At 41.6% G+C, this 27,898-nt stretch overlaps 1 protein-coding gene and 1 pseudogene across 1 annotated transcript in view; both read left to right on the top strand.

Annotated features, from left to right (window-relative positions):
- Positions 1-27,898, top strand: part of PRKCQ (protein kinase C theta) — a 158,533-nt gene that overhangs the window by 85,163 nt on the left and 45,472 nt on the right. The window contains 5 exon segments of the mRNA XM_037845292.1: positions 8,078-8,207; positions 13,361-13,470; positions 16,026-16,143; positions 17,409-17,569; positions 23,340-23,513. Of these exon segments, the coding sequence (XP_037701220.1) occupies positions 8,078-8,207; positions 13,361-13,470; positions 16,026-16,143; positions 17,409-17,569; positions 23,340-23,513 (693 nt within the window).
- On the top strand, positions 13,917-15,977 carry LOC119541397 (annotated as a pseudogene).

Below are 27,898 nucleotides of genomic sequence, written 5' to 3'. Positions count from 1 at the left end.
ATCCACAGCAGGAGCATTCGATAAATCACTGTGTTACTGAATAAGGCTTCTTTCCTGTGCAAATCCCTGAACAAGCTGTTTAATTAAAACTTCTGCAGAGATTATGAGGCTTCAGTAAATCAGACTGCTTATACCATAAAAGAATATTGGGATTCTTTGTAGGAACCAAACTGCCCAATTATTTTTTTCATGTGATAAGTTTGACTGGATTCAGAAGAGACTTTAAACTCTGGAAAATTGTTTTTAAAAAAAAAAGAAAAAAAATTTCTACCACTAGTATTCCTCTCCCACCTGACATCTCCCTATCCCCCAAATCATCGTGTTTATTTTGAGGGAGTATGAGTAATAGGAGGACAGACTCCAAATCTGACTGCCACCTCACAGATATCCTGGTTCACTTAGCTGTGTGACCCAGGCACATTCCTTGCCCTCTCTGTGCTTAATTTCCTCACCTGTCAAATGAGGATACTAACAGAGGCAACTTTAAATGGGGTATTTTGAGGATTAAATGAGATATCACTTGTGTAGGAGAAAAAAACATGATGTATTTGTTCAGCTCACCTGGCAGGAACTGAACTGTTAACAGCCTCTTGCCACCAGGGTCCATGTCTAAAAGGTGTGCAAATGTTTGCACATCAAGCTCTCATGTTAACAAACCCATGGCAATGTTTCCTCTAGGGGAGGCAATTTTTTTGTATTACAGAAAGTTGTAGGTATACAGAAAACTCATGCAGACAGTGCAGAGTTCCCATATAACCACCCCCCCCACACACACAGTAGCAATAGTATTGTGATTAGATTATTATCTATAGTCTATCATTTACGTTAGGTTCACCACTCTTTGTGTTGTATAATTCTATGGTTTTTGTAAATTTTTTTCCAGCAACATATGTACAACCTAAAATGTCCCCTTTTAACCTCAAATACAGAATTCAGTGGTGTTAATTATATTTACCATGTTTTGTTACCATCATCACCATCCATTACCAACACTGTTCCAATACCTCATGCATAGACTCTGTACCATTAAGCATCATCCCCCACTACCAGCTGCCAGCCCAGCCCCTGGTAACCAATATCTCTAGTTTCTGACCCTATGAGTCTGCATATTCTAATTATTTCTTATTAAGTGACATCTTATAATATTTGTCCTTTTACATCTGATCGTTTCATTCAACATGACATCCCAGAACTTCATTTCTTTTAATGGATGAATAATATTATGTTGTATGTATGTAGCACATTTTGTTCACCCATTCATCTGTCCACAGAAATTTGAGTTGTCTCCACTTTGGGAAATAATGAATAATGCTGCTGTGAACATCAGGGTGTAAATATCTCTTCAAGCCCCTCTTTTCAATTCTTTTGTGGACATTCCTAGAATTGAGATTTCTGGGTCATATGGCAATTCTTTACTTAGCTTTCTGAGGAAACACAAAACTGCTTTCCAGTGCCTTCACTGACAATGCTAAAGTGTTCCTGTTTGTCCACATCCTCTCCAATGCTTGATATTTTCCATTTTTTTAAAGAGTACTTCTCTAATGAGTGTGAAAGGGCATCTTTTGGTTTTGATTTGCCTTTCCCTAATGGCTAATGATGTTGAACATCTTTTCATGGACTTCTTGGCCATTTGTACATTTTCTTTGAAGAAATGTCTATTCAAGTCTTTTGCCCATTTTTTAATTGGTTTGTCTTTTTGCTGTTGAGTTGTAGGATTTCTTTATATACCCTGGATAGCAAACCCTTATCAGATATGTGGTTTCCAGATATTTTCTCCTATTGTGTAGGTTGTCTTTTTACTTTCATGATGAAGTTCTTTGATGCACAAAAGTTTTTAATTTTGATAAGGTCCCATTTAACTATTTTTCTTTTGTCGCTCATGCTTTTGGTATAAAGTCTAAGAAACCATTGCCTAACACAGGATCTTAAAGAGCCTTCTCTATGTTTTCTTCTAGGAGTTTTATAGTTTAGGTTCTTATATATAGGTCTTTGTTCCATTTTGAGATAATTTTTATATGGTGTAAGGTAGGGGTCTACCTTCATTCTTTTGCATATGGCTATCCAATTTTCCCAGCACCTTTTGTTGAAGAGGCTCTTCTTTTCCTATTGAATGGACTTGGCACCCTTGTCAATAATCAATTGTCCATAGATGTGAGGATTTATTTCTGAATTCTCAATTCAGTCTGTATGTCTGTCCTTGTGCCAGTACCATGCTGTTTTGATTATGGTAGCTTTCTAGTAAGTTTTAAAATCAACCAATGTGAGACCTCCAACCTCTTTCTTCCTTTTAAAGACAGTTTTGCCTATTTGGGGTTCACTATCCTTCTATATAAATTTGATGATTAGCTTTTTCATTTTGCAAAGATGTCTGTTGGAATATCGATTGGGGTTGCATTGAATCTGTAAATTGCTTTTGGTAGAATTGACATCTTAATATTCATCTTCCAATCCATGAACACAGAATATCCTTCCATTCATTTAGTCTTCTATAATTCCTTTTAGCAATTTTTTTTAGTTTTCCATGTACAAGTCCTTTACATCCTTGGTTAAATTTATTCCAGGAAATTTGATTCTTTTAGTTGCTATTGTCAATGGAATTTTTTTCTTGATATCCTCCTCAAGTTGTTCATTTCTAGTGTATAGAAATGATTTTTGCATGTTGATCTTATACCAGGTCACATGGCTGAATTCATTTACCAGCTCTAGAAGCTTTGTTGTGGATTTTTCAGGATCTCCTATCTATAGGATCATGTCGTCTACAAATAGTGAAAGTTCTATTTCTTCCTTTCCAGTTTGGATGCCTTTTATTTCTTTTTGTTGCCTAATTGCTCTAGCTGGAGCTTCCAAAACAATGTTGAATGCCAGTGGTGACAGTGGGCATCCTTGTCTTGTTCCTATTTTAGAAGGAAAACTTTGAGTCTTTTACCATTAAGTATTACATTAGATGTGGGCTTTCCATAAATGCCTTTTATCGTGCTGAGGAAGTTTCCTTCTATTCCTATTTTTTGAAGTATTTTTATCAAGAAAAGATGCTGGATTGTGTCAAATGTCTTTTCTGCATCAATTGAGATGATCACATGGTTTTTTTCCCATTCGTTCTGTTAATATGGTGCATTACAGTAATTGATTTTCTTATATTGAACCATCCTTGCATATCTGGGATAAAACCCACTTGATCATTGTGCCAGTCTGAATGTATTATGTCCCCCAGAAAAAGCCATATTCTTTGATGCAATCTTGTGGGGCAGACATATTAGTGGGGATTAAGTTGGAATGTTTGGATTAGGTTGTTTGCATAGAAATGCACCCCACCCAACTGCAGGTGATAACTCTGATGAGATAATTTCCATGGAGGCATGGCCCCACCCATTCAGGGTGGGCCTTGATGAGTGGAGCCATATAAATGAGCTGACAAAGAAAAGGAACTCGGTGCAGCTGAGAGTGACATTCTGAAAAGGAGCTACGGCCAAGAGGGACACTTTGAAGAAAGCACAGGAGCTGCAGATGAGGGACAGTTTGAAGACAGCCACTGAAAGCAGACTCTTACTCCGGAGAAACTAAAAGAGGACAAATACCCCAAGTGCAACTAAGAGTGACATTTTTAAGAAACTGCAGCCTAGAGAGGAATGTCCTGGGAGAAAGTGATTTTGAAAGCAGAACTTTGGAGCAGACGCTAGCCATGTGCCTTCCCACCTAACAGAGGTTTTCTGAACACCATTGGCCATCCTCCAGTGAAGGCACCTAATGGCTGATGTGTTACCTTGGACACTTTATGGCCTTAAGACTGTAACTGTGTAGCCAAATAAACCCCCTTTTATAAAAGCCAATCCATCTCTGGTGTTTTGCATTCCGGCAGCATTAGCAAACTAGAACAATCATGAAATATAATTCTTTTAATGTGCTGTTGGATTTGATTTGCAAGTGTTTTGTTGAGGATTTTTACATCCATATTCATGAGGGATATTGGTCTGTAATTTTCTTTTTTTGTGGTATCTGGCTTTGGTATCATGATGTTGGCCTCAGAGAATGAGTTAGGGAGTGTTCTTTCCTCTTCAAGTTTTTGGAAGAATGTGAGCAGAAATGATGTTAATTCCTCTGGGAATGTTTGATAAAATTCACCAATGAAACCATCTATTCCTGGGCTTTTCTTTGTTGTGAAGTTTTTGATTACTAATTCAATCTCTTTACTTGTTATTGATCTGTTGAGACCTTCTATTTCTTCTTGAGTCAGCATAGGAAGTTTGTGTGTTTATAGAAATTTGTTAGCAAGCAATTCATAGTATCCTTTTATAATCCTTTTTATTTCTTGGAGTCAGTAGTAATGGCCTTCCTTTCATTTCTGATTTTAGTTATTTGCTCTCTCTCTCTCTGTCTAGCTAAATGTTTGTTAATTTTATTGATCTTTTCTGTAAACTAACTTCTGGTTTTGTTGTTTAATTCTCTATTTCATTTGTCTCTGCTCTGATCTTTGTTATTTCTTTCCTTCTGCTTGCTTTGGGTTTAGTTTGCTCTTCTTTTGCTAGATCCTTCAGTTATGACGTTAGGCCTGTGTTTGAGATCAAAGAATTACAATCTAATTAACACTGATAACGTCTGCCCACACAAGATTACATCAAAGATAATGGCATTTTGGGGGACATAATACATTCAAACTGGCACATTCCACCCCCTGGATCCCAAAATCACATGATCTTTCCATATACAAATACATTCATCCCATTGCAATTTCACAAAATCTTAAATCATTTCAGTAACAATGGTTAAGTACAAGATCCCATCAAACAGTTACAACCATGGTCTGTCCAAAAGCAAAATTACACTCTGGCTCTGTACCTGTGAAACTTAGAAAAAGTTATCTGTTTCTAATATACAAAGGAGGTATAGTCATAGGGTAAACATTCCCATTGCCATGAGGAGAAACTGAAAGAAAAACAGAATTTAAAGAACCAAAAGAGTTCCTAAAACCTGCAGGGCAAACTCCATTAGATTTCAAATTCTGAGAGTCATTTATCCTTGGGGCTTGAGAGAGCAGGAGTCTGACCCTTCCTAACGGCCTTTGTGGCAGCCCTTTCCTCTCCAAACACTGGGGTGAGTGCTCCAACATATCCACACATTGGGGAGAACACCTTCTCAGCCCCACCCTCCTCAAGCATTGGGGCAGCACCCGGATTCTCTTCCATCTTTGGGGCATACCCTCAACCCTTTCAGAACAGTGGGATGGCAGCCAGGCTCTCCCCAGTCCCCTGGGAATGTGCTCCAGCCTCTTTGGGGCTTGGGGTGGCAACACCTTTCCTGAGCATGGAGGTGGAAGGCCCACCCTTGACCTCCGGGGCAAACTCACCCTTTCCATGCTTGTGGGCCACTCCGCTCTCCCAGCCTGAGAACTCTTGACTCCAGACCTCAACTTCCATGGCTCTGTCCTTGAAGAAATTTTTCCCTCAATTTGTTCCTTGTCTGTTTCCTCCAGTCCCAACCGGCAGCGGCTCTGTCTATAAAGAGCTCGCAAAAATTCTGTTGGCTTCACATGAAGCACACAGGGGTCAAAGCCATCAGACAATAGGACTTTCCACAAATCCTTTCTGCTTAACTCCTTCTCCAATCTTGGCTTGTACTGAAATGGTGGCTGGGTTCCATATTTGGTTACATCCTCACATTGGGCTGTAGCTCCTGGGATTTCACCCCCGGAAGCCCAGAGTTTTTCAGGCCATCAATTTCTGGTTTCTTTGAAACCAAGAGTTCATTTCTCAGCTTATCTCTGTCCTCTCGCATTTTACTATAAGCTGCAAGTAAAAGCCAGGCTACTTCTTCTGTATTTTGCTTGTCTGTCTCATCAGCAAAATATTCCGGGTCATCGCTTTCAAATTCTGCCTTCCATCCAACATCATCAGGACTCCATTTTACCAAATTCTCTGCCACTTTAAAACAAAGATCACCTCTCTTCCAGTTTGCAACAACAGAGTCATCATTTCTGCTCAAGGCCTCATCAGAAGTATCTTTAGAGTCCATATTTCCACAAACAGTCTCTTCAAAGCAGTTTAGACCTTTTCTATCAAGCTCCTCGCAGTTTTTCCAGAATCTTCCCCTTACCCATTTAAAAAGCCGTTCCAACATGTTTGGTATTTGCAAACTCAGCAGCACCAGCACCCCACTTCTGGTACCAAAATCTGTCCTAGTTTGCTAATGCTGCCAGAATGCAAAATACCAGAAATGGATTGGCTTTTATAAATGTGAGTTTATTTGGTTACACAGTCACAGCACCAAGGCCATAAAGTGTCCAGGGTAACACATCAACAATCGGGTACCTTCACTGAAGGATGACCAGTGGTGTCTGGAAAACGTCTGTTACCTGGGAAGGCACATGGCTGGCGTCTGCTCCAAGTTCTGGTTTCAAAATGGCTTTCTTCCAGAACATTCCTCTCTAGGCTAGAGTTCCTCAAAAATATCACTCTTAGTTGCTCTTGGGGGGTGTTTGTCCTCTCTTAGCTTCTCCAAAATGTCTCTGTAAGCTGCAGTTCCTCTCTCAGCTCCTGTGCATTCTTCCAAGTGTCTCTCTTGGCTGTAGCAAGCTCCTGTCTTCTGTCTGAGCCCACATAGTGCTCCAGTAAACTCATCAAGGCCCATGCTGAATGGGTGGGGCCACACCTCCATGGAAATTATCGAATCAGAGTTATCACCCACATTTGTGTGGATCACTTCTCCATGGAAACACTCAAAGAATTACAGTCTAATTAACACTGATATGTTTGCCCCACACAAGATTACATCAAAGATAATAGCATTTTGGGGGACATAATACATGCAAACTGGCACAAATGTATACTCTGCTGCTATTGGGTGAATTATTATATATATATATTAGGTCTGGTTGGTTTATAGTATCATTCAAATCTTTTTTTTATAGATCTTCTTTCTAGATGTTCTATCCATTATTAAAAGTGATGTATTGAAGTCTCCTATTAATGTTATACCATCTATTTCTCCCTTCAAATCTATCAATATTAGCTTTATGTATTTTGAGGCCCTTCTGTTAGTTCATGTGTATTTTTAATTATGTTTTCTTGTTGAATTGATCTATTTGTCAGAATATAGTGTCCTTCTATGTCCCCTGTAACAGTTTTTTTTTTGTTTGTTTTGTTTTGTTTTTTACTTAAAATCTATATTATCTGACATTCCTATAGCTACTCTATCTCTCTTTTGGTTACTATTTTTTCCCCATCCTTTCACATTCAACTTCCTTTTGACTGAATTTAAGATGCGTCTCTTGGAAACAGCAGATTCTTGGATCATGCTTTTTTATCCATTCTGCCACTCTCTCCCTTTTGACTGGCGAGTTTAATCCATTTACATTTAACATAACTACTGATAATGCAGGACTTTCTTCTGCCCTTTTGCTGTTTGGTCTTTGCAAGTCTTATACATGTTTTTGTCCCTCAGTTCCTCCATTAATACCTACATTCTTTTTTTTTTTTTTTTGTATTGTACCATATTGAGTTCTTTCTCATTTCCTTCTGTATTTATTTCTGAGATATTTTCTTTGTGGTTACCATGGGTCTTAAATTTAACATCTTTAATCTATAATAATCACAATTTCATTTGATACCACCTTAACCTCAATAGCATACACATTGTTCCTATGTCCCTCCATCCCAGGGGAAGCATTTTTTAACGTCTTCCAAAGGTTAAAGCACTATTCTAGGCTTATAAAGGAAACGAAATATTTATATTAAAACAGGAAAGGAAGTGAAAAGCTTACTTAACTCCCATTAAAATAATAACCTTAATCCCTTCTTCCTGGAATGTTAGCTGGTCTCTGCTAATGCCTTAGACTTCAGCTCTCTCCAGGTTAATTGATACGTGCATATCAGAAACTTGTTCCTTACCCAGAGGAACTAAATCTCTCTGCCTTCTCCAGACATGAGTATAATGCTTGACGAGTAAAGGTAATTGTTTAAAATACACATGGTTCCAATATTTTTTTAATTGTTTTAAATGGTAGACATGCTAAAGTATCTGCTAAGACATCTGAAGTGGGGAACCCAGGGGCACACGGACTTAAGGGTTCTCCCCTTTCTTTCAGTTCCACAAGGAGAGGTTCAAAATTGACATGCCACATCGATTTAAAGTCTACAACTACAAGAGCCCAACTTTCTGCGAGCACTGTGGGACCCTGCTCTGGGGGTTGGCCAGGCAAGGACTCAAGTGTGACGGTGAGTCTCCTCTTTGGGAAATGAACGTTGGCCCAAGTATGAAGCTTCCTATGGGGTAAACTCACAGCCCTTATGGAGGGCACAGGGAGAGTGTGGAGGGAGGCTGTCGAGAGGCAGCCTGGATGAGCCCCCATAATCATGTGGGAGACCTTCCCAGGACCATGAGGTCCTGCTGTTCTTTTCCTTCCATCTGCCAGCACCTGAATACTCTCATCCCAGCAAAGTACAAAAAAGTTCAGGTTCAAGATCAAGCCTCCTGCCTTCTGTTGTACCACAACCCTGGGAAGAAATACAAAATTGTGTTTATCCTATGACTGTTCCCTTTGCCAGGAATCCCACTAACTCTTGCCTGCCCTGTTTCCCCCGTTTGCTCTGGGTCTGCCCTGCACTATTTGGGCATATGCAGCTGTGCTGTTCCCCAGCCTTCTCCTTTGCACCAGCAAGTAAAATTCTCTTTGGAATCCTATCAAGGAGCAGGCCCAGCACCTGGATTTGGCTGATGGCCCTGCATGGAGGACATTCTGAGATCTAAGGGTGAGCGCTGTAAACTCCAGTGCCTAGAGAGTGAGTGGCCAAGTCCAGTTCTGAAGCCCATTTCCCTTCTCTGATCTTTCCTTAAAGGCTAGAATTAGAGTAGAACCTAAACCTGCCACTCTTTACTAATGGAGTTGTTAAGACTTACCCACCCCCCAAAAAAGCTTTCTTGCTATGAAACTTCAATTGCTAAGGCCATAACCCTTGGGTACTGAGATGCTGTCATGCCAGGATTCAGTTTGAAGTTGGGATGAAACTAAGTCCAACAAGAAGAAACCTAGTTCTGGGATGACAAAGCACCTCTGCATTTCGAGCAGGGCTGTGGATAGGGACGGGGCCTGGGTGGCGGATTCACAAAAGGAGACAGGACCTGCAGCAGCAGAGACCATTTTTATTTTAAACAATTAAATGAAACCCATTTATGTTTTCCTTGGAGGACCGGTTTTAATTTATGCTGTGACTAATATGTGTCCTACCTTTTAAATGATAGAGGTGTTTTCCTTGAGATGAGGGATATCTTTAGCAGCCTGCCCGCTTCTTTATCCCGATTGCTTTCACAGACTGGTAGAGCCTGGAGCCACAGCTTAATGGAAGATAGAGAGGAAAGAGGTTTTGAAAACATGAACTAAAGCAAAAATCACAAATATCCAAAATGAACCTTGACTGACAACCCTTTGTGGCCCCAAACTACCACTTACACACTTTTCACTCTATACTTGTTCAAGAATACAATAGCATATAACAAAGATTTAACAGGTAAAATGTAATTCCACAGTTTTCTAAGCGTATAATCAGAAACATCAATAATTGAGTTCTCCTGTGATGAGACACCGTTGTTGGTCTCACGGTTGACAATTTCCTTTCCGGGAGCCAGTTCCCCACTTACTGAGGTCAAGCTGGCACTGGGGCAGAATGATTCTCCAAGACTTGGGCTTGTGTTCAGGCTCTCCCAGGCTTAGAACTTCCCTGAGGATTCTTTGGCATTATTTGATAGCTCACAGGCCCTGCTGTGTTCTGTTTTTCTTTCCCAAAATTCTTTCTTTTCCATTCTCTTCTCTCCTGCTGTCTTCTACAGCCTTCAAGTGGCTCTCCCTCCCCCTTTCTTTTACCCCCTCCTTTTCCCCTTTTTCCTTCCCTCCCTTTCCCTCCCTCTTGGCTTTTTCTTTTCCTCTCCCCTTTTCCCCCTCCTTTCCTCAACTCTGTTTGCCCCCACATCCCTTGTCCTCAACTCTTTTCTTCTCCTCTTAAATTCTCTCCTTTCTCTTCTTTCCTCTCTCCTTGCCTCACTTACTTTTTATCTTGCCCTCTCATAAAACATCTTCTTAAGAAGGGCCTCCTCTTGTCCTCAACCCTGTCTTCTTTCTATACTCAAATTCCTATGAAAATAGTCATCAAAAGGCACTTTTTACACCCACACAGATCCAGTTACCAGCTGATAGGTTAGTAACAAAGAACTGAGTAAGACATTACCCAAGTGGGGAGGGCGGCCTCTCCCCACTGCGGTGTGTCTGAGACAAGCACAGATCTGACTCTATGGAAAAGAGCAAAGAACAATCTCGGTCCCGTTGTGCTAGTCCTGTCTGACTGCCTCGTTTACATGCAGCAATGAGTTAGAAAATGTACTAGGGCTGCCCGAGCTGTAACTTAGACTAACAACCTAGTCTGTGTCCTGCTGACTGCAGAATTCTAAAGGGCGGAACACTGTATTATATTAAAGATTTTTATTATATACAAAAGATTTCATTCCAAATGGAGTTTCATGAATGTACCCATCCATATATTCTGGAACAAGGAATAGCGGATATTAGTGGGCCTAGAGAATGCTGCTTTGTTTTATTATGACCTAAGGAAGAGCAAACTAGTTAAAATTAGAGAGGAAGGCTGCTAAAATTTCACCTAAATATTTTAATGTGATTTTTCAATGTAATAAATAATGAAGATGAACGAGAATTGGATTTGTTGAGCACTGACGCTTGAGCCGGGAACTATGCTAAATTCTTTGCATGCAAATGTGCTAATAAGCTGGTAAGGGTAAAACTGCATGATTAAGTAGCTTCTGCTGTCTAATTCCATTGTAACAATCCCTGTGTTTATGGTTTTGTTGAATCAAGTCATACTTGAGATGAGAGTTTGGTCAGCTCAAGTTTGTAAATCTTTAGGTTAGATTTTTTTTTCATTGTAATGGCAGTATTTCATAAGCAAAATTTAAACCTTCTGAAACTAAGGACATAATATTATGTAATAGTTGTCTTTGCACAGACACACATGCACACATTGAGGAAGTATCACATGGACATGGTCAGTGGAGATTTGTCCTCTACTGTGCTGTTACCAGGAAAAAGGACTCAGAATACTCTTCAGTCTTGGTGTCTTGGAGCTAGAAGCCTAAGGATCTAGAAATGGCTTAGTTCAGTGCTACAGATCCATAATCCCAAATTCCCAGAGAGTGAACAATTTCTCAAGGCCCCAGTATCAGTGACAGCACACGCACACACATCTCCTCCCTCCTGCTCTGGCCTCAGCAACTTGCTCCTCTCAACTATTTCCCACTCATCTGCCTTTGGTGAAATTGAATAACATCTTATGTGACTTATAAAGAAGAAAGAAAAGCTGGGTTCCTTTTCTTGAGCTTCTTTCTATAATGTTGTAATAGACATGAATTTAAACCATTAACACAGATGTGCAAGAAATATCACTTTCTTTATGACCTCTAAATCAATTTAATAGGGGCTCTAATGCCCATTCCTGCTGGTGCAAGGGTCCGTCTAATAATTATTAGGGAACCGTACCCTTCCTGAAACCACACAAGACTTGAAGAGGTGGTGCACCCGAAAACTAGGTAAAAGCCTTTGCACCTGGCGTCCACTGGCGTCCTTGTCGCCCAAGCCCACAGTGGTTCTTGAACCTGTGGCTTTCTGTTTTTCTGCACCACATCTGGGGTTTTGTGATTTTTTTTTTTTTTTTTTTTTTTTTTTAAAGCTGGGGTCCCGTGCTTGGGATCTGGTGTTCCTATGTGCACTACGCTGCTATCCCTCCTGGTACTGCAAACATGTAGAGAGAACATCCTGGCTCCAGGACCCACCACCACTCTCCCCTTCCCAAGTCCAAGAGAGATGGGGGACCCTTCTAATCTGTTGTTCCTCACCCTTCCATTCTCAGAAGCCTTTGCCCAGTGCTCCACCCTAAGGGATGCTTCACCATTGACCCTAGGTTCCCACCCACTCAATTTCCTGAGGCAGGAATAACATAGCTTGGCTTAGGGAAAGGGAAGAGGAGAGCAAGGAAGGAAAACCACTCTAGGAGGGGGAAAAAAAAAAAAACTACTGAAAAGAATATTTCAACAAACATTCTGGCCACAATGAGAAAATATGATAATTATTCTGGACAGGAAGGTTGATTGGTTTGCTTTTGGATAGGTCTTCAATAGTTTTTGACATCCTCAAGGCACAGGATCCCATCTCAACTGCACAATCTCCATTTGCCTTTCTTCGCCTTTGCAGTTGCATAAGACATGAGAAGTAGGGTGTAGCATTTTTTGTTGATAAAACGTGTTGTTGAAAGTAAAGAGGTTGATGGACCTTGGAAAAATTAGATCCTAAGGAGAGGCTCAAAGGAGGGTGCTGCAAGGATGGTAGTGGGAAAAGTTCCTTTTTTCTTTTCCTGTGTCCTGTAGCCAGGCTCTGGGAGAGGTTCATTCATACCCAAACAAGGGTGGGTTGCCTAATGGTAGTTATTTCCGTATAAAACTGCCTTGTAAGATCGCCAGGGAGTAAGGAGAATGGTAAAAAGATCTCAGTATTTAAATGTTCCTACCCTTTTCTTTTATTCTTTGTTCTGCAGAAATTATTCACTTTAGTAACTTATGAGTTTTAGAAATAAGTATAAATCCTCTGTGTGTGAGCCAGGCATTCACTGGGTTCAAACCACCAGCTCAATTCTGTTCCCAGGAGACCTCGCTGACCTGGCTGTTCCCTACCACCCTGGGCTCATAGCTGTGCCTACCCCCCAACCCATCTTTATAAGACTGTGGTCTCTGGGCCACTTTCCCTCCTCCCACCATCGCCTTTTAACTAGACACATATGCATATAGTCCCACCATCTCAATTTCAGTTCTATAAACTTACACTGCCCCTTCCCCTCAGCCTCCACAGAGAAAATGGAGAAACTCGTTGCAGCCCAGGTAGAAAAGGTAGATGCTGGACTGGAGGTGCTTGGGCTCCAGCATGTAGAGTAAGAGCGGAAGTCCTTCCATCCCAGCATTTCAGATGATCACCATAAGAGCCAGTATCCATTTTTCACTCTCAGCAACGTCACCATCTAAACTCATCCTGAGAAGAGACCTCCCCCAGTAACAAGGCTCTGGTTCTACCTCAAGAAGGAGTCATTTCCATTATTGCACTGAGCAGTGTCTAGCCTGTGTGCAGGTTGCAGGGAAGGGGAGGTGGAGGACATGGTGGCTTCCTAAGAACACAGCCCTGGCTAAATTGTTTTTATTCAGCATCTCCCTTTGATGAGAAGTCAGGGCCGTGGGTTTACCAATTGTCCCATCTACATGTGCATGCAGGCCATGGACCTTGGTTCTGTTGATCTTGCTCACTGTGTCGCTTTCTTCCCTGCAGCATGTGGCATGAATGTACATCACAGGTGCCAGATGAAGGTGGCCAACCTTTGCGGCATAAACCAGAAGCTAATGGCTGAAGCCCTGGCAATGATTGAGAGCACTCAACAGGTAGGAAAGGCTTTTAGATTGGCGATCTCCCGAAAGTTCAACTCAACAAGGGCTATTTGAGTCCTGCGCTCTTTGCTCTGCAGCATCTTTACAGGACAATATGGAATATATCTCTGGGTGCTTGCCTCGTTTCTAACTTTCAACTTCATGCCCATATCTCCTCTTTGAGATCTCTCTTTATTTAAACCATTGTATGTATCCTTCTTAAATTCTTTGTGGAATGAGTAGGGGCAGAAATAAATAAATGAATTAAAATTTTTGAGAATTCATTGCCATTCTTTATACCCACACGGTGCCAGATATAAAGTGAGGAATTTAAAAGTTTACCAGAGAGCCAAGAATGAGAGAAGAGTTGGGCTTCTGACCTGCATGCCGTGCCTCCTCTTACTTCGCTCTCACAGACTTCCCGCCCTCTGTCCTGCTTACTGCACAGAACACCTTCCACCATGGCCACCTCGCAAGTTCCCACTTGACGAAAGGCGTCAAGCAGGTATACATGGTTCTGCCCCAGGGTGAGAAAGTACAGGCCATGTATATCTGGATCCACGGCACTGGAGAAGGACTGCGCTGTAAGACCCGCACCCTGGACAGTGAACCCAAGTGTGTAGAAGAGCTGCCTGAGTGGAATTTTGATGGCTCTGGTACTTTTCAGCCTGAAGGCTCCAACAGTGACATGTATCTCACTCCTGTTGCCATGTTTCGGGACCCTTTCTGCAAGGACCCCAACAAGCTGGTGTTCTGTGAAGTCTTCAAGTACAACTGAAAGACTACAGAGACCAATTTAAGGCACTCCTGTAAATGGATAATGGACATGGTGAGCAACGATCACCCCTGGTTTGGAATGGAGCAGGAATATACCCTGATGGGGACAGATGGACACCCCTTCGGCTGGCCTTCCAATGGCTCCCCTGGGCCCCAAGGCCCGTATTACTGTGGAGTGGGAGCAGACAGAGCCTATGGCAGAGACATCGTGGAGGCCCACTACCGGGCCTGCTTGTATGCTGGCATCAAGATTGTGAGAACGAATGCTGAGGCCATGCCTGCCCAGTGGGAATTCCAGATAGGACCCTGTGAAGGCATCGACATGGGAGATCATCTCTGGGTGGCCCGTTTCATCTTGCATCGTGTATGTGAAGACTTTGGCGTGATAGCAACCTTCGATCCTAAGCCCATTCCTGGGAACTGGAACGGTGCTGGCTGCCATACCAACTTCAGCACCAAGGCCATGCGAGAAGAGAATGGTCTAAAGTACACTGAGGAGTCCATCGAGAAACTAAGCAAGCGGCACCAGTGCCACATCCATGCCTATGATCCCAAGGGGGGCCTTGACAACGCCCGGCGCCTAACTGGATTCAATGAAACCTCCAACATCAATGATTTCTCTGCTGGTGTAGCCAACCCTGGCGCCAGCATCTGCATTCCCCGGATGGTTGGCCAGGAGAAGAAGGGCTACTTTGAAGACTGCCGCCCCTCTGCCAACTGTGACCCCTTTGGGGTGACAGAAGCCCTCATACGCACGTGTCTGCTCAACGAGACCGGCGACGAGCCCTTCCAGTACAAGAACTAAGTGGACTTAGACCTCCAGCCGTCAAACCCCTCCCAGTTCTTCAACCCGCTCCTTTTCCTCTCTCCCAATTGTCCTACTAACTGTTCCTCAAAGGGCAGAATATCAAGGTCTTTTTTTTCCCCTTGTGGGAAAAAAAAAAAAAGTTTACCAGATGGTCCTTGCTCTCACAGAGCTTACAGCCTAGCTGACAAAAAGAAAGCTAACATCCAGGAAGCAATGAGAAATTAATACCCAAAAGAATAAAAAAGTATTAACTTGAATATAAATAGCAAAAGAGTTGGTAGAGTTATCCTTTTCGTGTCAAGTCGTTTCCTCCCTCTTAGTACTTTTGGAGTTTCTCTATTGGTTCAAAGCAAATTGAGGGGCACTGTGGATTCCTCTGTGTTATGCCTCCACTTGCCATCAGGGTGACAGAGGCTTCCCTTAAATTAGGTGAGTATCACTTTCTCCACCAAGTATCCATGGGAGCCTCGATTCAGAAGCTCCAGGGGGATGAGTGTGAGCAAGAGCCACTAAATGTTTTCTGAGTATTATCAGGCTATCTGTTGACCTGGGGGACATAACTTCTTTACTAGAATTATCCAGAGAATCCCCTCAGAACTCTGAGTCCTGATCCATGGCACCTTTTGCCTTGCCATTTACTAGCTTGCCATTTGCTGACTGCTGAATTCCCATATCCAAGGACGATCCCTCTTTAGGACTTGGCTTTGCCTATGTCAGCTGTCCGTTGACCTTGCATTCTTACCTGTGTTGGAATGATGTGGATAGCATGGGAGAATCCAGTTAACCCCCCGAAGAGTGTAAAGGAGGTGAGTACGTCCTGCTGATGCATAAAATACGAAAGACAAACTCTCACTGGATATGATATTCGAAAAGTGTGTTGAGAGAAAGCAGAGCTTTGGTTATCCTATGCATGTAGGAATCTTAAATGGCTTTCATTCCCTTGGAGAGCAAGCTGAGCTGGACTGACTCTTCGTTTTTAATCTAGGCTCGCTGCTTAAGAGACAGTGAACACATCTTCAGAGAGGGTCCAGTTGAAATTGTTCTCCCATCCTCCATGAAAGGTGAAGCAAGGCTGCCATGTTTACCAGCACCGGGGAAAAAAGGTGGGTGTCCTGGTCCACAGGAGAATCACTGTCAGTAGTTAATAGTGATTAACCTTAACTGGAGACCTTTGGATTTAAGTTCTCAGTTTCCCCGGTCTGATAGGTGAAGCTTTGTTATTTTAAGGATTGCAGGCCCGACCAGTTAAGAGGCTCCTACTGCTTAGAAATGAAACCAAACTATACCTCGTTAAGGTACCGCTGTAAGGGGGCAGAAGGAAGAAAATGAAATGGGTCTAGAGGAAGCGACTGCAAATGTTCCCTTAGAATTCTGGAGTGTTACTTTCTGTCACTATTAAATGTTTATACATAAATGAATTCTATCATAATGATCAATGGTGGGGATGCCACAGAAGACAATCTTATCCTGCACCTTTGAGACTTTGGGGAGAAGAGTAAGGCTGGAAAGGGGAAGAATAAGAGATCCCAAAGTCCTTAATTGTATGACATCATGGAAGTTTATCATGGAAGTTAGAAAGTTCATGAAAGGCTGTGACCACATCATCTGGGATCTGAATAATTTCAGCATACATTATAAAATACTTATTTCCCCTGGACTTAAGGGAGAATAGAAAAGATAGACCTAAGTGTTAAAAAATAAAAATAATGTTATAAGAGGGGAGGCCCCCCCCAAAAAAAATTTTTCTCTACCTCTGCTGGCATTAGATGAGGAATAAACTGACTTAATTTAAAAAGGAAAATTTGGGTTGGATTTGGGAAGGTTCTCAGGCAATACAGTAGACCATGTCTCAGCAGTTATCAAAATGTAGAAAAGCATCTTCCATAGAAGATTATGATGGACAATACAGTTCACCTCTTTAACAATCCACTAGACTTTCCTTTCCCCTCCCCTCACATTGGGAATCATAGGACCTGTGGCCATGAGCCAAGCAAACAAATGAGACTCGCTTTCCCTCAAATTTGGTTAGAATCTCAGTTTGTCTATGATTTGACATCATTTTAAAAATTCTCATTCATTCTGCATATATGGTCTTTTGCTGATTGGAGTACGTATCTTAAGTTGAAATATTGCTCTGTCTATTGCATTTACAAAGAGACATAGTGCACACCCCAAATACCAGGATCACAGACAGGAAATGTGGCCCTATAGACAGGATGGGGAGGCATTAAAACTGTCTCATCCTGCGGGGCCTCCTCACCCAACATGACTGGCCTCAAAAGGAAGAGAACGTGTTTGTTCTCCAAGTAGCTGGAAAGACCCTCTGTTTCTCCATATCTGCTTTTAATCACTGGCTTTCCACTTTCAGAGCCTCAGGGAATCTCCTGGGAGTCTCCAATGGATGGGATGGATAAAATGTGCCACCTTCCAGAACCAGAACCGAACAAAAGAAAACCGTCTCTCCATATGAAATTCAAAATTGAGGATTTTATCTTGCACAAAATGTTGGGCAAAGGAAGTTTTGGCAAGGTATGTACCACGGTGTAAAGTTCTACTAACCACATTCTGGAAATGGAAAAAAGCAAAGCTCCTGGTCAGGGGAACTAAACTTGTGGAGACCAGAACTCAGTGTTAGTGCACAGAGAGAGGGTTCCTGAGTATTTTGGGAGAGAATCGAGAGATCTCTGAGTATAAATTGGAATCTGGGGGGCTCCAGGACAGCAATAGCCTCTGCTTTCTGGGAATCTTTGTTTCCAAAGCAACTTTGCTTGGGGAACAAAGATCCCACAACCTTATGAGTTTGATATCTTTGAACAACCAAGGAATGGGAGATGCCTCGGCCCCTTCCTAGTTCACAGTTTGTTTGTTTGTTTTCCTCTCTTGTTATTTTCTCAAACCTGAGAAAGAAGATGGCATCATTTAGAAATTCTCTTCAACTGTCAGTGATGGCAGCATATTTTCAAGCTAGTGGTCATAAAGAGAGATGATGCGGAATACAGATGTTTAGGCTATTCAAGGACATCTAATGTACTAATTGTGCCCCCAGTTGTTTTAGATGCTTGGATGCAACTCCTGAGTAAATTTTAGCAGAGACCACTCTTCCATGAATTTGTGCATCCAAAGCCAGCCTGCTGTTGAGCACCTGCTCCCCAGACTTTGGCAGGAAAGCGTACCCAGTTTATTTAATAATCAACTGAAATGTAACTGAGCATCCACCGCATCTGAATAACATTGCTCCACTTGGGGTTTGGGCTTAAACACCAATGCATCACCTCCCATGAAGTCCACTCTACCCTGCAAACTGTAGTTGATGCCTGTTAATTCTTGTAATTCATTTCCACAATCATATGAACCACAGCAGGCTCGTTTGGTGTTGATCTGAGCCTAATAGGCTATTTTACAGCCAGTCTCCACTATAATTTACATCAATTAATGTGCATTTATAATCTGTTACCAAAAATTGAAAGCACATTATGTAGATGGAAAATCACCTTTTCAGCTTCTGAGTTTATGGCTGGTTTCTGCAGTGTTTTATTGAAAGAAGCAATCACCAAAAAGTACTTACAGTTGTTAATGAGATGTTTATCTTTCTTTGTTCCCATGCGGATTTCTACATTTGATCACGGTTAATAAGAAAGGCATTAAGTTAAACCTACTATCCTCCAGTAAATATCAAAAGGCACCATCGGGAACTCAGGTAGCCTCTGCTGCAAGCTTGAAGCTATATGCTCCTCTCCATCAGGACCCCGGATCCTACACCAAGAGACCCAGATTGTAGGGCTTGAGGAGGGACAATGAAGGCTCAAAGCAAGATGGGACCATTGCAATTCCCCTTTATCACAACACTGAGAATACTCCAAATTTGTCTTTCTTCTTTCTTTTGGCTCTGTATAGGAAGTATGGTTCCTAGCCAAAATGGTAGCCTATATATTCTTTTTTTTTTTTTAATATATATGTATTTTTTAATTCTATTTTATTGAGATATTTCACATACCATGCAGTCATACAAAACATACATTCAGTTGTTCATAGTACCATCATACAGTTGTGTGTTCATCACCAAAATTAATTTTTGAACATTTTCATTACCACACACACAAAAATAATAAGAATAAAAATTAAAGTGGAAAAAGAACAAGAATAATTAAAGTAAAAAAGAACACTGGGGGAGGCAGGGCAAGATGGCGGACTGGTGAGCTGTATGTTTTAGTTACTCCTCCAGAAAAGTAGGTAGAAAGCCAGGAACTGCATGGACTGGACACCACAGAGCAATCTGACTTTGGGCATACTTCATACAACACTCATGAAAACGTGGAACTGCTGAGATCAGCGAAATCTGTAAGTTTTTGCGGCCAGGGGACCCACACCCCTCCCTGCCAGGCTCAGTCCCGTGGGAGGAGGGGCTGTCAGCTCCAGAAAGGAGAAGGGAGAACTGCAGTGGCAGCCCTTATCGGAAACTCATTCTACTGATCCAAACTCCAACCATAGATAGACTGAGACCAGACACCAGAGAATCTGAGAGCAGCCAGCCCAGCAGAGAGGAGACAGGCATAGAAAAAAAACAGCACGAAAAACTCCAAAATAAAAGCGGAGGATTTTTGGAGTTCTGGTGAACATAGAAAGGGGAAGGGCAGACCTCAGGCCTTGAGGCTCATATGCAAATCCCAAAGAAAAGCTGATCTCTCTGCCCTGTGGAACTTTCCTTAATGGCCCTAATTGCTTTGTCTCTTAGCATTTCAATAACCCATTAGATCTGTGAGGAGGGCCCTTTTTTTTTTTTTTTTAATCCTTTTTTCTTTTTCTAAAACAATTACTCTAAGAAGCCCAATACAGAAAGCTTCAAAGACTTGCAATTTGGGCAGGTCAAGACAAGAGCAGAGCTAAGAGAGCTCTGAGACAAAAGGCAATAATCCAGTGGCTGAGAAAATTCACTGAACACCACAACTTCCCAAGAAAAGGGGGGTGTCCGCTCACAGCCATCATCCTGGTGGACAGGAAACACTCCTGCCCATCGCCAGCCCCATAGCCCAGAGCTGCCCCACACAACCCAGTGTGACGGAAGTGCTTCAAATAACAGGCACACACCACAAAACTGGGCATGGATGTTAGCCTTCCCTGCAACCTCAGCTGATTGTCCCAGAGTTGGGAAGGTGGAGCAGTGTGAATTAACAAAGCCCCATTCAGCCATCATTTCAGCAGACTGGGAGACTCCCTACACAGCCCAGCAGCCCAGAACCGCCCTGGGGGGACGGCACTCACCTGTGACATAGCACAGTCATCCCTCAACAGAGGACCAGGGGGTGCACAGCCTGGAAGAGGGACCCACTTGCAAGTCTCAGGAGCCATACACCAATACCAAGGACTTGTGGGTCAGTGGCAGAGACAAACTGTGGCAGGACTGAACTGAAGGATTAGACTATTGCAGCAGCTTTAAAACTCCAGGATCACCAGAGAGATTTGATTGTTAGAGCCACCCCCCCTCCCTGACTGCCCAGAAACACACCCCGTATACAGGGCGGGCAACACCAACTACACACACAAGCTTGGTACACCAATTGGACCCCACAAGACTCACTCCCCCACTCACCACAAAGGCAAAGCAGGGGAGAACTGGCTTGTGGAGAACAGGTGGCTCGTGGACGCCACCTGCTTGTTAGTTAGAGAAAGTGTACTCCACGAAGCCATAGATCTGATAAATTAGAGATAAGGACTTCAATTGATCTACAAATCCTAAAAGAACCCTATCAAGTTCAGCAAATGCCAAGAGGCCAAAAACAACAGAAAATTATAAAGCATATGAAAAAACCAGACGATATGGATAACCCAAGCCCAAGCACCCAAATCAAAAGATCAGAAGAGACACAGCACCTAGAGCAGCTACTCAAAGAACTAAAGATGAACAATGAGACCATAGTACGGGATACAAAGGATATCAAGAAGACCCTAGAAGAGCATAAAGAAGACATTGCAAGACTAAATAAAAAAATAGATGACCTTATGGAAATTAAAGAAACTGTTGACCAAATTAAAAAGATTCTGGACACTCATAGTACAAGACTAGAGGAAGTTGAACAACGAATCAGTGACCTGGAAGATGACAGAATGGAAAATGAAAGCACAAAAGAAAGAATGGGGAAAAAAATTGAAAAAATCAAAACGGACCTCAGGGATATGATAGATAATATAAAACGTCCAAATACAAGACTCATTGGTGTTCCAGAAGGGGAAGAAAAGGGTAAAGGTCTAGGAAGAGTATTCAAAAAGAACACTGGGTGCCTTTTTTTTTTTTTTTTTTGCCCCATTTTTCTACTCATCCATCCATAAATGAGGCAAAGGGGAGTGTGGTCCATATGGCTTTCCCAATCACATTGTCACCCCTCATAAGCTACATTTTTATATAATCGTCTTCAAGATTCAAGGGTACTGGGTTGTAGTTTGATAGTTTCATGTATTTACTGCTAGCTATTCCAATTCATTAGAACCTATAAAAGGGTTGTCTAGGTAGTACATAAGAGTGCCCACCAGAGTGACCTCTCGGCTCCTTTTGGAATCTCTCTGCCACCGAAGCTTATTCCATTTCGTTTCATATCCCCCTTTTGGTCAAGAAGATGTTCTCCATCCCATGATGCCAGGTCTAGATTCCTCCCCGGGAGTCATATTCCACGTTGCCAGGGAGATTTACACCCCTGGGTGTCAGATCCCACGTGGGGGGGAGGGCAGTGATTTCATCTGCCAAATTGGCGTAGCTAGAGAGAGAGGGCCACATCTGAGCAACAAAGAGGCATTCGGGAGGAGGCTCTCAGACACAACTATAGGTAGCCTATATATTCTTGTTCTCAATCTGCTTTTTAAGCCCCAAAGAACAAATTACAGATTTTCTGGGCATGCGCACATCATTCATTTCCCTGAATTCTCATCTGAGCTCCATCCTCTCTATCAAGCCAGCCACCCCAGAGCTACGAACGTGCACCATTATTTTAAACCTGGACACGTGCGTTTTTCAGGATCCTTTTAACATCACGGCTCCAACATTCCCTAAAAGCCAATAAAAGAAACAAATGACACATCTTTCTAATAGCTATCATTTGGACAGCATTTTATAGTTGACATATCACTTTCCCATGTGGTTACCTCATTTGAATCTCCTAACAGTCCTGTGAGTTAGAGAATGCAGGAATTGTTATGTCTTTTGCAGGTTAGAAAACTAAAGACCAGAGAGGTTAATTGGCTTGCCCAAATTCACAGAGCTTATAAATGGCTGTGAGGTGAGATCAGGTTTGGAGTTTTCTGTCTCTGAATGCCAGGTTCTCACAACTGTCAGGTCTGTTGCTGCACCATTTGCAAAAACCAAAGTTGTTGAACTCGCCATTCTATGCCATCTGGTGTCCTTTTATATAGGCTTCATGAAACCAAGTGGAAAGAGTAAATTTTCAAGTCAGCTCTTTCACTGAGTAGCTCCATGAATTTGAGCAAGCTACTTAACCACTTTGAATCCAGTTTTCTTATCTATAAAACAGAAGTATTAGTATCTACTATCCTGCAGAGTATTAGGAGGTGAGAATTAAATTAGACAATTAAATTAGCTAGCTTACATAAAGTACATAGCAAATGCCTGACATATACTAGGGCCTGAAAATGTTAGTTTCTGTGCCATCTGATGAAACATTCTTTAAGTATAAGAACTATCCCCCATGTATTCTCTTTGGCCGTGAAAAGCTGGGTTTTGTGTTCATTTGCTATAATGTTGAAGTACAACCATCCCTTCTTCTCCACTGTTTGCTTCTTGTTCCTTCAATAAGCCTTTTGTCTCTATGAATTACTCAGCTTCTTGAGAAATTGGGGCATACAATTTTTTGTTGTTTATTTTTTAAAATTTTTATTGTGGTAACATATATACAACATAATATTTCCCATTTTAATCACTTTCCAGTGTACGATTCGGTAGTGTTAATTACTTGCACAATGTTAGGCTTACCAAGACTTTTCAATCACCTCAACCAGAAACTTTTTACCAGGGCATACAATTTAAATAGAATTTTCCAGGTACTAAGAATAACCCATCCCATTGCATATTGGGCTTGTGAAACCCTTTAAAAGGTATGAATAGTATGAAACTGTTTGATAGTATCCTAAACCAGTGAAGTGCTGTATTTTTTTCTCAGTAAAAGGGGTGATGGAAAAAGGAATGAGGAGAAGGAATCCTCTTTCCTCACCCAAGACTGGTTCTCCCCGGACTTGGTCCCTTTAATGAGTGTGATTCCAAATTCTAAAATAAAGTTACTTCTTCTCTTGCGTCCAGGTCTTCCTAGCAGAGTTCAAGAAAACCAATCAATTTTTCGCAATAAAAGCGTTAAAGAAAGATGTGGTTTTGATGGACGATGACGTTGAGTGTACCATGGTAGAGAAGAGAGTCCTTTCTCTGGCCTGGGAGCATCCGTTTTTAACACACATGTTCTGTACCTTCCAGACCAAGGTATGTCTTCCCCCTTCCCCCACCTCCGACGTGAGAAATCTGCCTGCTCCCAGCGGGGCAAATCTGGCGCCCTCAGTTGGAGACAGGCGGTACTGCCTCTGTATTTTCCTTTGCCTTTCAACCAACTTTCCACCCATCCAAACAAGTTTCATTTCTACTAAACACCACTGAAATATTACCTAGAAAAATAAGTAATATTTCTAAGCTCCATCCCGTCTATCAAGGCAGCCACCCCAGAGCTACGAACAGTGCACTGTGTTTGTTACTGTAAACCTAGACACGTGCAGTTTTCAGTATCGTTTTAACATCAGGGCTCCAACATTCCCTAAAATTTTCCATTAGGAAAGGTCTTTATTTCTGGATTATCTGTTCATCTGTTGGCTTGTTTTTTAGAATTTGGTTTAACTTGGGCTTCTAAGCAGTTTGTGAAAATGTGGCAACTGTGCGTTCATTGACCGTACATATACTTGGAAGTGCATGTGCGATGTTATCTTGCATTTTAAGGCCTGCAGGAGAGCAGCCCTGTCTTCATCCACTTCTGTCATCTCATGAGCAAGGTGTTGGGCAGGAAGATGAGAGGACAAAGGGTGTCCCACAGCCATTCGGCACAGAGTCCCTTAGCTATGCTCGTCTTGTCCGAAGGCTTTTCTCTTTCATTCTCATCTTGGTCTCCTTTTTCCTTAAAAAAAAAAAAATTATCTTTTCTGATTCTAAAGTTACTCAGCATCATTTTAGAAAACTTGGAAAGTAGTCATGAGCTCAGAAAAGAAAATAATTTATAATCCCACTATTTGGATATACTCACTGTTAATCCTCTGAAGTTTATCTTTCTATTTTTTCTCCCTGGAAGATTTTTGAAAATAAAAATGGCATTCCACTGTAAATACCTACTGGTCTGTAACTAGCAATTTTAACCCTACATAACATACATTTTCTCACATCTGTGGCTATTCTTCTCCAACTTGATTTCTCTAATTAGAACGTTTCTGAGTTTGTGTTCTGTGTTAAATAACACTGAGGCGACCATCTCGTAGATCACTCTGCATGCACAGGCTCTGTTACTCTCTCTCTGCATCGTTCTCTCCTCCCTTCTATCCCTGACTGGGCACAGCCCAGGATAAAGAGCAGACCCAAATGAGACCCTGGGGTTCAGGCAAAGGCATGAAGGGGTGGGCTTTTTAGTCTAGGACCTTAATACGAGCGATAGAAGAACTCTCAGCTGCCTTCAGCCGTGGAAGGGATTAAAGGAGAAGGGTCAGAATTGTCAGTGGGCACCACCCAGTATATCCTTGGCAAATTTTTAATGAATGAACATATGCACTGGCTGAAAACAAAAACAAAGCTGATCAGAAAAAGCACTTATTGAGGAAACACTGATTTCAAAGCAGGGAATACATAATACAGTTCCTGGCCTCAGAAATTCCATAATCTAATAAAAGAGGCCTGACTGATCATTCTAAACAGTGGTGAGTAATATTAAATTGCGCAGAATTTGAATAGATGGAAAGGAAATGGGGGATCATGGGTGGGGGTATGGGCAAGGGGTTGGGGGGGAAACATGAAAAAGCCTGATGGAAAGGAGTGGTAATGATAAGCTGCTTAAGAGAAAAGAGACTTCAGCTGCAGCAGGAAGGTACTTGGAATTTCTGATAATGAGCATTGGGCGATTTTCTACTAGAAACTTTCTCCTGGAGATCTGACCTACTCGCCGTTCTGGGATGGTGTAGATGCAACACCTAAAGACAAAGTGGAAACTTTTTTTTTTTCCATTTTATTGAGATATATTCACATATCATGCAGTCATACAAAACAAAGTGTACTTTCGGTTGTTCACAGTACCATTACATAGTTGTGCATTCATCACCAAAATTAATTTTTGAACAGTTTCATTACCGCACACACACAAAAATAATAAGAATAAAAATTAACGTGAAAAAGAACAATTAAAGTAAAAAAAGAACACTGGGTGCCTTTTTTTTTTTTCTTTTCTTCCCCCATTTTTCTACTCATCCATGCATAAACTAGACAGAGGGGAGTGTGGTCCATATGGCTTTCCCAATCACGTTGTCACCCCTCATAAGCTACATTTTTATACAATCGTCTTCAAGATTCAAGGGTTCTGGGTTGTAGTTTGATAGTTTCAGATATTTACTGCTAGCTATTCCAATTCATTAGAAACTAAAAAGGGTTGTCTATATTGTGCGTAAGAGTGCCCACCAGAGTGACCTCTCAACTACATTTGGAATCTCTCAGCCACTGAAACTTTATTTCATTTCATTTCGTATCCCCCTTTTGTTCGAGAAAATATTCTCAATCCCACGGTTTCGGGTCCAGATTCATCCCCAGGAGTCATATCCTGCATTACCAGGGGATTCACTCCCCTGGGTATCAGATCCCACATAGGGGGAGGGCAGTGATTTCACCTTTCAAGTTGGCTTAGCTAGAGAGAGAGGGCCACATCTGAGCAACAAAGAGGCATTCGGAAGGAGGCTTTTAGGCACAATTATAGGAGGCCTAGCCTCTCTTGCAGCAACAGTCTTCCCAAAGTGGGGACTTTTGTCAAGTGGGGACTCTTCCCCACTTGGCCCTAGATGGCTGTGCACGCTGGAGCTGTTTGTAGATTCTCCCTTCCTCCTGGGACACTGAGATGAGAGGCTGTGTCAAACTGCTAAACACTTCAGATGAGGCTTCTGGGAGTTCTTGTGCATCAAGCCTGACCTGACACCATTTTCCCACTTTGTTTAATGTTTCTGTGATATGTTCTCATATCTTATGGGGAAGGCAGTCATGATTCCCACTTCATAGAAAATAGATATGTTCCCTTTTGCTTGTCTACCAGAGTTTCAGGCAATGTTCGCTTCTTTCCCTCTTATGGGAGGTTCTCTAAGGTTCTCTGCAGCTGTGATGCTCTACAGAGCCCTGAGAAGTAAATTTATCAGAAGCATTTATGCCCTGAGGAAAAAAGTGGCAGAGAGTGTGCACATCACACATCAATATGACTGGTTTTGGTACTTAGACTTTAAAGAATTGAGTCCTTTTAGAAAGAGGGGAGGAGCAAAAATCTTGCATTACACTTTCCCAAAGACACTGAGTTGTTGTTTTTGGAATGTCCTAATTTATTATGCAGATCTTTTGTGTCAAAGTAACAAATACCACTGGTGAGTGTAAAAAGCAACAATTTATATGAATGATGACTTGCTCCAGGGACATTTTGGGCATGACCTTTCTTGAAGGCACAGTTATCTTTGCAGACTAATTGCCTATTGACTTTTCTAGGGAATTATTAGTTTTTGGAGAAAGTTAATTCATTTGCATCTCTTCCTCCATGGAGCCTGTCTATAGATTCCCAGATTACTCAGATGGTTTTGAGAACACTTGTTCACTTGTTATTTATCAGGTGGCATGTGGATTAAATCTTTAAAAGTTTTTAAAGTTTATATAAGAGGGACATATGACCACTTGAAGTGTGAAAATATGGCCAAATCATCTAGGGACACTTCATAGAGTAAAAAGAGCTGTGAACTTGAATTCTGAAGAAGTTCGGTTCCAGCTTTACCATTTCTGAGGAAGGCTTTGATTATCTTTTCCTCCCTGCACAGAACAGAGGGTAAGAATAATCAGTTACTGTATAGAGGGGCTATGAGGTATAAGCCTGTTTCTGTCGGTGAGAGCTCAGGGCTCGGACACAGATGTGCAAAAATATCTATTCAATCTGACCCTGAATCCGAATAAGGCTGAAATTATTTCTCTTTGTGCTAGATCAAGATGACTTTGTACCTATTTCAGGCTGGGACATAAATTATTGGCACCAAAGTCAACTTCAGATCAGCATTATGAGGGGTTGTTGTAGGAGGAGGAGGGAATGACTTTTTATTCTCTTATTTTTTACCAATATTCCTTTTTTTAATATTTATATTTTCTGTCAAACATGAAAGTCCACAGGGCTTAAAATTGCATGATCCTTGTCAGTATCAACTCCAAGTGGGTGCCAGTCAACTTTTGCACTACCAGATTTTAAAACTATATATTAAGAACCTATTTTTTAACATTTACATTCAAAAAATAAAAATAGGAAAGACCACAATAAGATTTTATCTCCAAGAAAAATTGTCATTAGTCTTTCCACTGTATTCACTTATAATGAGAAAAATTATTAGTGAACATAATTAACCACAAAATCTTGCAAACCCAATTAGCAAATTACTTTCATAAGTTGTTGTTAAATTAAATTAATTCAACAACTAATGTTCCTTGGGGCCCTACTGTTTGTAAGTTCTGCTTTTTTTTCCCCAAAAGAGGCAAGATTCTAAAATTGTATGGGGTTTAAATCATAAAGCTATTTCTTTTTCCCATGTAATTGTAATTTTTAAGAAGGAAAAACAAAA

Source organism: Choloepus didactylus, chromosome 8 (genome assembly GCF_015220235.1).
Source record: "Choloepus didactylus isolate mChoDid1 chromosome 8, mChoDid1.pri, whole genome shotgun sequence".
Taxonomy (NCBI): Eukaryota; Metazoa; Chordata; class Mammalia; order Pilosa; family Megalonychidae; genus Choloepus; species Choloepus didactylus.
Note: the sequence above shows the minus strand (reverse complement) of the source record. Positions and strands in the feature narration are given on the sequence as shown.